General features: G+C 60.5%; 1 protein-coding gene across 2 annotated transcripts in view; it reads left to right on the top strand.

Moving 5' to 3' along the window:
• Positions 1-5432: 5432 nt before the first annotated feature.
• Positions 5433-10645, top strand: part of NSG1 (neuronal vesicle trafficking associated 1) — a 28904-nt gene continuing 23691 nt past the window's right edge. For both annotated transcript variants that reach the window (XM_038533400.1, XM_038533401.1), the window contains exons 1-3: positions 5433-5525; positions 5743-5897; positions 8943-9059. In XM_038533400.1, the coding sequence (XP_038389328.1) occupies positions 5769-5897; positions 8943-9059 (246 nt within the window). In that variant the 5' untranslated portion in view covers positions 5433-5525; positions 5743-5768. The remainder of the gene's footprint in view (positions 5526-5742; positions 5898-8942; positions 9060-10645) is intronic.

Raw genomic sequence — 10645 nt, forward strand, 5'->3', positions numbered from 1 at the left:
CACCCCCTATCACTCCTATCCCTCCACCCCCTTATCACTCCCATCCCTCCACCCCCATCACCCCCATCCCTCCACCCCCATCACCCCCATCCCTCCACCTCCCTACCACCCTCATCCCTCCACCTCCCTACCATCCTCCACCCTCCCTACCATCCCCCATCCCTCTACCACCTCATTCCCCCATTTTGGGGCCTCAGTGGAACGTGGACCTGAGAAGAGGGAACCAGATACATAGCTGGGTCTTCCAGGCCTGCGGCGCCAGCGTGGGGCAGGGCTGGGCTTGGGCAGAGTCCACTGTCTGGACTTTCGGGCTGTCCGGAGTCACACCTGAGTTCTTGAAGCTTCTGGTTTTCTCCTGCCAAAGAGTCTTCCAAGCATCTCCTTGACAATCATGTCACCTAAGCCTCTGTGGCCTGGTCTGAGAGACAGATGAAGAGCAGAACCTGCGCCCAAGGTGGTTTGAGGGCATCAAGAAAGCACCTGTCAGGACTCCCTGAATCCGTGATTGCTAATACAGTCATTTCCACCAATAATGGTGGTTCCTTGAGCTGGAAGATGGGAAGGACCACACCTGCCCCTTCTACCTCAGAGTTTTTGTGAAGCTCAGAAGAGAAAGAAGATGGCAGAGCCAAGTCCTTCCTGCTCATCACGTAATTGTCACCCCAGAGGAGGCTCAGGGTGAGCTGGCTTCCTTCAGGGTGATACCTGTCAAGGCCGCAGGGGTCACCGGCAGGGGCTAAGGGGATCAGCTGAGGGGGATTTAGGTTAGGGGGACCGTTTGCCGAGAGGTGGCCAGGCATGGGGAACGGCCGAGTGATATACACAAAACAACAAACAAAACTCAAAGACGCCCAAATCCAACACACACGCACACACACACAGTTCTCTTTACACACACAGTGAGTCACCAGATGACTATGAGCCCCATGATGCTATTTACTCAGTTTCTCTAAGGACAAAGACACAAAATGTTGTCCATTCATTTCTTTTTTTTTTTTAATTTTTATTTATTTATGATAGTAACAGAGGGAGAGAGAGAGAGAGGCAGAGACACAGGCAGAGGGAGAAGCAGGCTCCATGCACCGAGAGCCCGACATGGGATTCGATCCGGGGTCTCCAGGATCGCGCCCTGGGCCAAAGGCAGGCGCCAAACCGCCGCGCCACCCAGGGATCCCATTGTCCATTCATTTCTTAACACATCCTAAGTACTCAGGACATGGGTAAGTGCCAGGGATGGAGCACAAAGGTAAATCAAACCCTAAAGCCACTCGGAACTGGATTTATGATTTTGTCTATATCTTATGTATCTTTAAATAAGGTTTAGAGTTTTCCAGAAATGATCGTTTGCAGCAAGGTTAAATCTAAGAGGGAGAATGTCGTGGCAATGTCATGGGCACCCCTGCCTTTGACTTGAATCAGACCACGAATGTTCTTACTACACACTCGAGCTTGGCTTTACAAACCTGACATTTAAATGTCTGAATCTACTGTGTGTGTAAAATGAACAGATGCCTATTCAGTTTAGTGCACGGAGTCTGCGTCCTCGGTGTACGCCAGGCTCTGTTCTAGTCTCAGGGGACGGCGACATGAAAGATTACATTGCCCTGTCAGGATTTGCTCAGGTTCAGGAAAAGGTATAAATAATTGAGCCCAGCAGGAGAGAAGCATAGAGAAGGGCCCGGTGGGGCTCAAAGACGAGGTGACGCGGGATCTGGGCTTAAAGGAGGAGGTGAGTTTGCGAAACAGACCGGGGATGGGGAACACGTTCCAGGCCAAGGAGACAGCCTTGGCCCAGGCGGGAGGCGGGTGGTCTGGGATCGGGGTGGCAGGGTCTGGAGTGTAGGGGTCAAGGAAAGACAGGGAGGACTGCCCAGGTGAGCCGATGCTCCCCATCCGCGGAAAGATCCAGAAGCCTCATTTCTCTCCCTTGTCCACATCAGTGTCCCGACCCGCTCAGAATGAAGGATGGGCCAGACAAACGTGAAACCGTCAGAACGGAGATGTGTGCAGAATAGGCAAGTCCAGAGAAAGTGATTAGGCAAGTCTTCAATTTCTCACAACCAAAAAAAAAAAAAAAAGGTGGTAGACGTGTTAGCTAACTTTGTGGTAGAAATAACTTCACGATCTATGTGTGCACGGAATCATCAGGTTGTGCACCTTAAACGGACACACGGCTGTGTTGGTAGGTAGAGCTGGGGAGAGTTTTAAATAGAAAGGGTGGGGGACCGGGGGAGCAGGGAGACGGGGGTGGCCGACCACGGGGACAGGGCTTCGTTTTGGGGTGATGCACATGTCTGGAATCAACGGTGATGTAGCACAGCCCTGTGAATGTGCTGAAACCCAAACAAAGCATGCACTTTAAAAGGGTGACATTGTGGTGTGCAAATTCTCGGTTCAAAAAAATTAAAAACAAGACGTGGGTGAAGCAGGCCTGGAATCCACACGGTCAGGCCTTGGAACGACAGGCAGGACCCTCCTCCGTCCTCCCTGCAGCCGCTGCAGCGGGTGGGGCAGCTGCGGGGCGAGCCTCCCCCCTGCGCAGGCTCCGCTGTGCCGGGTGCTCCACGGCCTGGGCCCCGCATTTCCTTCTCAGAGCTGCGGGGAGGCTCGCCGGGCTCTGGGCGCTAGTCCGATGCCCACAACACGCGCCTGGCCCCTCACCCTGGTCCCACAGAAACCACCAGGGGTGGAAATGAAGGGGGGCCGAGGCAACAGCCAAAGTAGGCGCTGCTGCTTCAAAACATGCAAGGGCTCACTTAATGCCCACAGCACCACTGAGGCACGGAGAAGTTAGCAACTTGTCGGAAGGCGCACAGCAAGGGGTGGGAGAGGCAGGACTGGCGATCAGACTGTCACACGGCCCCGGCCCCCCACCCCCTGCAGTCTGGACTTCAACCTGTGGGCAAGGGCATCACTGAGAGGCCTGACCTTGGAAGTGGCAGGGAGGGGACAGCAGCCGGCTGCCCTACCTGCAGGGGAGGAGGGTGGACAGGGCAGGGACGGCTGCCCTTGTCCAAGAGGAGTAGTCTGTGTCCCAAGTCAGTAACCCTGAAGTGTCCTTCAGAGTCATTTAGAAAGACTTGTCAGAAGTCCTGCAAGGGGGCCTCCGGGGAGAGCAGGCCCTGCTGGTCTCACCGTGTGTGTGCCTGACGACCTTAAACCTGTCCCCAAGCCTGCCCCACTGCTGTGGCTCCGGCCCCTCCAAGCTAATCTCTTGCCCAGACCCTGCCCCCTGCACTCCCATAGCCTCTGGGGGGTTCTGAGTGCCCTGAACCGCTGCCGCATGCAGATTCTGTGCCCAGGGTGGACCCGATGGTGGCCCCTAGAGTCGGTGAGCCACCCCGGGACCTGTGAACGTGTCCTCGGGGAATGAGATGAAGGACTTGGAGAGGAGAACCTCCTGCTGGGTCGAGCCGGGTGGGGGTGGGGTGGGGGGTGGGAGTGGGGACCCAAATCCATTGCCCAGTGTCCTCATGGGAGACACAGAGAGGAGGCAGCATGACCGCGGGGGCAGAGAGCCTAGATGGGCCACAAGCCCAGGAAGGGAGCCCAGGAACTCCAGCAGGGAGTGTGGCCCTGCTGACACCTGGGCTTCGGGCCTCTGGCCTCCAGAGGCTTGAGACTCCACATCTCTGTTGTTTTCTGCTCCCACTGTGTGGGTCAGTTAGGGCAGCGACAGAAATGACATGATCCTGTGCCTGGCACGTCACTCCCTCCCCACTGCCTGGTGCTTCATCCACAGCCTCCTGCCCCGTCTGTCCATCCGTCCATCCTGGCAGTGAAGGGGCCACTCTGGTGGGTCCTCTGCTCCACCTAAACACTTGCCATGTCATCTCCCTGGTCCCTAAGCTCTGGTGGGTGGGCCGTGGGTTTGCACATCTGCATTCTCCGCGTCCCTCACGGGCCAGGCGTGATTTGGACACCCCCGCACCCCAACCGAATCCACAAAGTCCCGGTGAAAACCCAGGACAGCACAGGCAAACAAGCAAGCGGCACCGATTGTCCCCTGCTGTCTCTGTCGAACCATGGGTCCTTCTCGTCCTTGTCCTCAGTTGACAGTCTTTCAAGGAAGGAGGGGTACACATGGAGTCCAGGCCTGCCAGGCCTGCAGCTCCCTGGAATTCCAAGCACAGCGTGTGTGTGGCCTGTGTTGGGGTCTGTAAAATGCTGGCACCTGAGATGGGGACAAAGCCACTTCCTCCCCGAAGCACACATGGTTTCTTCTGCCGGGTGAGCTCAGACCAGGTACTGACCTAGGCTGGCACCTGAGCGGATTCTAACTACTGTTCCTCACCTGCTGCAGGAAGTATCCAAGCGTCAGCAGGGAAGCTCCACACAAGGGGCTGGGGTTCCACACAAGAAACCCCACACACAGACACGCAGTGGCACCGCATCCGTGCTGTGGTATAAAGGCCTTTGCCAGGAAGATGCCCGCAGCCGGCACCTGGCCGGAGGGGGGCCAGGACCTGGGGCACCTGCCTCCCCCAGGCTGCCAGGGGAGCTGTCAGCAGCCCTGCTGCGGAGCTCGGAGCTCGGAGCTCGGGGCGGGTGGGAATCAATGAATGATCTCTTGTATGGAAGGGGTGGGGCCCTCCTGGGGCCTTGGAATTCAGGGTGCCCGGGGCCAGGTTCCTGGCCTGGGCTGCGAGGCTGGCTCAGTGCATTCCCTGCGGTCCTGGAGCAGGAGAGGCAGGCGGCTGCGGGAACAGGCTGGGGTGCGGAAGTGGGACTCTGGGGACACCTACTCTGGGCCCCGGCACGGCCGAGACAGACAGGTGCCTGCAAAGGCCCAATTCCCTGGCCGCGGCCGCCTCCAGCTCCTGCCTGGCCCCCGCGCCCCGCTTTCCTCATCTGGGGTCCTGCAGCCGGGGCTGGCCCCGCGTCCGCAAAGTGACGCCCTAACCGGGGCCGCTCCTCTGCGACCCGGACGCTCCAGGCAGCGGCTGCAGGGAGGGGACCCCCGCTTCCTCGGGCGAACGGGAAGGAACCGCTGCCCCCTCCCTCCAGCGCTTGCAGCGCGCCCCGCGCTCCCTCCGCCCCGACCCCTCCCGCCTCCCCCCTCCCCGCAGGGCCGCGCTCACGCGGGGGCCCCTCCCCAGCCCCGCCGCCCCCACCCGGGGGTCGCTCCGTCCCTGGCCTCCCCCGCCCCGCCCCGCCCCCCTCCCCCGGGTCCCTCCTCCCCCCGGGTCCCCGCCGCCCCCACCCCGGGGGCCGCTCCCCCCCGCCCCGGCGCGCCCCCCGCAGTCCGGGCGGGCGCGGGTCCCGGGGCGCCCCTTCGCGCGGCCGCGCGCGCTGCGTCAGGGCGGAGTTGCCGCGGCCGCCGCCACAGGCGCGCACTCAGCGCTCGGGCGGCCCCGGGGGCGGCGGGAGGGGAGGCGGCGAGCGGGGGGAGGGAGCGGCCGCGAGCCCAATCGCTCGGCTCCCCCGCCCGGCCCCGCGCGGCGCCGCCTCCGCCATTGCTGCGCGCGGGAGCGGCCGACGCGGACCTCGCCGCGCGCTCCGAGCCAGACCTGCGAGCCGGCGGGGTGAGTGCCGGGGCCTCCGCCGGGTCCCTCCGCCGCCGCGGGGCGCCCCTGAGCCCGGGTCCGCGGGTCCCCGGGGGGTAGGGGCTGGGCCCCCCCCGCCCTGCCCTGCCCTGCCCTGCCCTGCCCTCCCCCTCCCCCCGCGTCCCCCACCCCTCTTGCCCCGAGGCCAGGCGGGGGCCCGGAGCCCGGAGCCCGCGGTGACCCCCCCCCCCCGCAGGCGGCAGCCTCGGCTCTCCCGGAACCATGGTGAAGTTGGGGAACAATTTCGCGGAGAAGGGCACCAAGCAGCCGCTGCTGGAGGATGGCTTCGACACCATCCCCCTGATGACGCCCCTCGATGTCAATCAGCTGCAGTTCCCGCCCCCGGACAAGGTGAGAGCCCCCGCCCCGGCACCCCGCGCCGCCGGGCGCACCCCGAGTCTCGGGCGCGGCCGTGCGCCGGGGCGGGCGGGGGCCCCGGGCGGAGACCGGTCCCGGCAGGGGAGCGCGGTCGGCGACGGGCGCCTCTCGGTGTTCTTGGGAGTCCTGTCACAGAGGGGCCCCTGCCCCGGGCAGCAGGCGGTGAGGGCCTGGGGCGGCCTGGGGCGTGCCCCCCTCGGCCCCCTCGCCGCGGAGAGCCCCAGGCTGGACCCCGCCGGGGGCTGGACGCGATCCTCCGCCCCCGCGCCCCCGGCCGGCCCTGGATGCCGCAGGGTGTCTGCTCTTCCCCGGGCTTCCTTCCTCTCTTTGTTCCTTTGTGAAATCTTCAAGTAAGCGCCCTGCGCGCTGGGTGGGAGTGTAGCCGGGGCCAACCATTCAGCATCCTTTCCCCGAAGTGGGGTTTTCTCTTCTGATTTCAAGAGTCCCTTCTTTTCTCGAGTACAGCATCCGATCAAGTGGTTTCTGCCCATTAAGGATGTTTTCAAGAGTTAGCGTTTACAAAGGTAAATGCAATGATTGAAAGTCTGGAAAATGGTATTGTAGAACTCAAACCTAAAATAATAAACGCGGCGCCCGCTCTGACCACCTTGCTGCTGCTTAAAAACCACCCCGGCCACGACTGAGCTCCTTCTATTCCCCGAAGTGCATTTACATTTATTGTCTCGTTTAGCCCTGGTGAGGAGGTTCTGACTCAGGTCTTTGTCTTTTATTCGGCATGCTGGCCACGGCTGACCACCGGATGGGGATAGGGGAATATCTCCGCCGCGATGCGGCCTTTCCTTCTGGAAGATTCCTTTATTCCCATATGGACCCTTTGACTTAGTCCTCTGGAGTGGTTCCCATCCCTCCAACTCTATTGTCTCCGTTTTGGGTGGGGGGGCGGGGGCAGCAGGTGTTCCAGTTCAGCAAGAGGCCCCGAGGAGCACACCTGTGCACCCGGCCACGTGGGGCCACTCTGGGGCACTGATGGTCCAAAGGAGGCTGGGGGAACGGCTGGGGCAGGGCTGCCTCCCCCTGTGCAGCCCCTTTCCCTGCTGAGCCGGCTCAGCCCGCTCCACTGCCCCCACCTTCCCCTCCCACCTCAGCCCCAGGCCCAGAGTGGTGGCGGCCTGTGCCAGGAACGCTGTGTCCCGAGGCAGCACCTCTGTCAGGTGACTCCCTCCGCTCAGCCTGAGCCTCCTCTTTTGCACTCAGTCTGTTCCATTTCTGAATTGTCTGGCTTATACCAGGGAGGGGGCTTTCAGGCAGGTGTGAAATCCTGGACAATCGGATCACTGAGAAGTAGCCTAGGTAGGTCTGAAAGGTAATGAGTCTCCCGTCCCTGGGAGTGTTCAAACCAAAGGACGGAACTGGCAGGGATGCTCCAGACACAGGAACCAGTGGTTGGGCTAGAAGATTTCTGAGGTCACAGATGAGGAGACGGAGTCTCAGAGAGTTCACAGGATGTGCCCAAGGTCACACGGCTGAAGGCCACAATCCTTACAAACACAGAAGCTTCTGGCAGGGCCTCATGGTCCCTTCTCCTTGGGACAAGACCTCTCTCTCACACAAGACCTCACTTAACCCGAGCAACAGCACTGTGTTGCTCACAGCCAGGGTTCAGGGAGGCGATGTCACCTGCCCCAGTTGATGGGGCTTGTGGGATCAGGTCACGCAGTCAGGGTCATAAGTGGAGTCTGTCCTGAGAATGTGCACTGAGGGCTGAGGTGCTGCAGTGACAGGGGTCACGGAGCTGGCAGCAGCGTCAGGGCCAGTCTCACCTGACGTTTGTTGATGCTTGCAACGTGCCAGGCATTTGTTCATGTGCTTAAATTTCTTTACCGTTATTGCCTCCGATTTACAGATGTGGAAATTGAGGGTCTTGTCCAAGGTCACCCTGCGTGTTAGTGGCAGATGCAGACGAACGCAGGCGGCTGGAGTATTGAGCGGGTTCCCACGGTGCCGAGCGTCGTGTGGATTCCCGTCTGCTCTCTGCAGCCGGGCGAGATCAGCCTTGCTCCCATTTCACGAGCCAGGAGTCTGAGGTTCTGAGTGGCAGGGTGTGTGCTCCATGTCACACAGCTAGTAGGGGACAGTAGGGACTAGAGGACAACAGGGTGATGCACAGAGGCTGCTCCAGAGCCCGGCCGGTACCCAGACTGTCACGCTAGGCGTGCCCCCCCTCAGCGTCGGGAGAGCTGCACACACATCAGGGAATGAAGACGGCAGGTGTGTGATTATGGGTTTTGTGGCCCTTGGACCACTTTTTGGTGGCAGCCAGCATGGGCTGCTTTCTCTCCTGACTCCGGCCTCCTCCGGCTGGCTCCAGGGTCACAGCTCCGTCTGAGAGACCCTCCCGCGGCCAGCGTGGGGCCGACCATCCTGACTTGCTGGGTGCTGCTAGGTCTGCTCTGGGTGCCCCCGTCACGGAGAGCGGCTGTCTCCCCTGCACCGCGTCCCACCCTCTCTCTCCAGGAGGAGGAGGAGGAGCGTGGTGGCGGCTGGCCTCTGCAGTCCGGCAGCCGCTCCTGGCTCCTGGCACTGCAGTGGAGAGTGGGGACTAGAGAGGTGTGACCCCTTGATGCCTCCCGTGCCGTGGAGACAGAAGAGTAAACCGCCCCTGGCCACAGGCGTGGGGAGGATGGGCTGTGAGCCTCTGAAGCGGGAGGCTGGAGGGTGGGCCGGGGTTCATCGGGAGCCGGTGGGGGGCGCAGGGAAGAGTTAGCCCTGCCGCCTATTAGCTGGGTGGCCTCCGGCCGATGAGCTTCACTTCTCTGGCCCCGAGTTAACCTCATTTTCCTCTGGGGGCTGCTGTCACGGTTACGCATGTGCAGTTTCTCAAAGTCCTGGCAGGGAGATGTCCACACGACAGCTGTCCTCGTCCTTTTTTGTGAAATGCGTGCTGGCGAAACGGTGCCTCGGCCACGGGGGTTCGCCCAGCCGTCCTCTCTGGGCAGGTGTGTGTGCATGCACCTGGCCGCACCCCTGATGCCTCTGCTTCTCTGTTTCCCGGACAAGGTGGTTGTGAAAACGAAGACCGAGTACGAGCCTGACCGCAAGAAGGGCAAAGCACGTCCTCCCAAGATCGCTGAGTTCACCGTCAGCATCACGGAGGGGGTCACCGAGAGGTTTAAGGTGAGTGACCCTGGAGGGGGGCAGCGTTGCTTTCGTGTCCAGGATGGGAAGGCCAGGCTGGCCCCTCGGGTGATGGGCGCGGGATAAGACACCATTTATCTGGCCCAAGAGCCAACCCTGTGGCTTTTAAAATGTCTTCTTTATTTCCTTTGTCTTCCAACATGACCACGTATAACCTTGTGGAGTTTTTTTTTTTTTTTAACTTTTTAAGTTTTTTTTTTTTTTTTTAAATTGCGGCACGATTAACATATAGTGTTACATTAGTTTCTGGTGTACAGTGTAGGAGTTGAACGATTCTGTCCCTGACCCAGCGCTTGTCGGGGTAAGTGTGCTCTTCACCCCATTCAAGACTTCACCACCCCTCCCCTCTAGCAGCCAGCAGTTTGTTCTCCAGGGTTAAGAGTCTCACCTGGTTGTAGAAACAGAGAAAACCCACTCCTAAACTATTTTTTAGACCATGGTCACAGACACATGAAAAATCGCTTCCTAAACTCGGCGATCCCTACCTCACGGGTCCAGGAGGGAAGCAGGCTAACACAAAGGTAAGGCGGCCTACTTACGACCTGCAAGACCCGGGGCCGGGCCCCTGCCTCCTGCCCGCTGAGCTAAGCGAGCCTCCCCACAGGTCAGGACCATCAGGATAACCCATCGTGCAGATGGGAAAGTTGAGGTGCAGAGCAGTCACGGCTACCCATGGCGGTGCCAGGGGAGGAGACCCAGCTCCAGAGCCCTGTGCTCCGCCTCCGCCTTCACCACTCCTGGCACGATCGGGAGGTGTGGGGCTCGGCTGGCCCGTGTGGGCTGTACACTCACTTGTGTAGGGGGATGCCTTGCTTTGGACAGTTTTCTAGGGAGGAACAGCTGCTGGAAGGGGCAGGGTTCCAGCCAGGCAGCGGTAGGGCGTGGGGGGAGCCTTCCCCAACTGTCCCTGTGGTCTCTGAGGATAGAAATAGCTGCACTGGTTGAGGAGCGAGTTACAGTGTTGATCTTCTGGAAGCTTGTTCTTTGAGAGACATGAGAGACTAAAACCGTGGCCCTCATCCAGATTCAAAGGGGTGATTTCAGAGACACCAGTGGGTCGTCCAGACCTTGCAGAGTGGCCGTGTGAGCAGTCTGCTGGTGTCTGGGTGCACAGATGCTTGCACACCCACACGCCCTGCAATTCCTGTTCTGTCTCACGAAAACCCTGTGCACTGGTTCTGCATGTGAAGCCTGCAGAGCTGAGGTGGCTCCGCGGGGTGAGCAGGGAAGCCAGGGTGTGATGTGACTTCAAACCCCTCCTTCCCGTGCTCCAGGCTTCCTCATGGGCTGGAGAAACGCTGTGTAGAGCCTGCCTGGCCAGCAGACCTGTCCGAGTCACAATCTTTCGTGTTTGTGGGGTGTTCACCTGTGTCACTTATCTGCCCTGAGAGCTGGGTCCTACTAGCAGAACCGACTTTCCAGTGGCAGCGTTGAGGTGCAGAGCCCCGCGTCTATGGTTCCTGCTGGGGGTGTATAGGAATGGTGTGCGGGCTGAGATGCTCTTCGGGTGGCTCCTGGCTCTGTGGTTCATATGTGTCACGGAGTTCATGGCCGGGGCTGGGTTG

Source organism: Canis lupus, chromosome 3 (genome assembly GCF_011100685.1).
Source record: "Canis lupus familiaris isolate Mischka breed German Shepherd chromosome 3, alternate assembly UU_Cfam_GSD_1.0, whole genome shotgun sequence".
NCBI classification, from domain to species: Eukaryota; Metazoa; Chordata; class Mammalia; order Carnivora; family Canidae; genus Canis; species Canis lupus.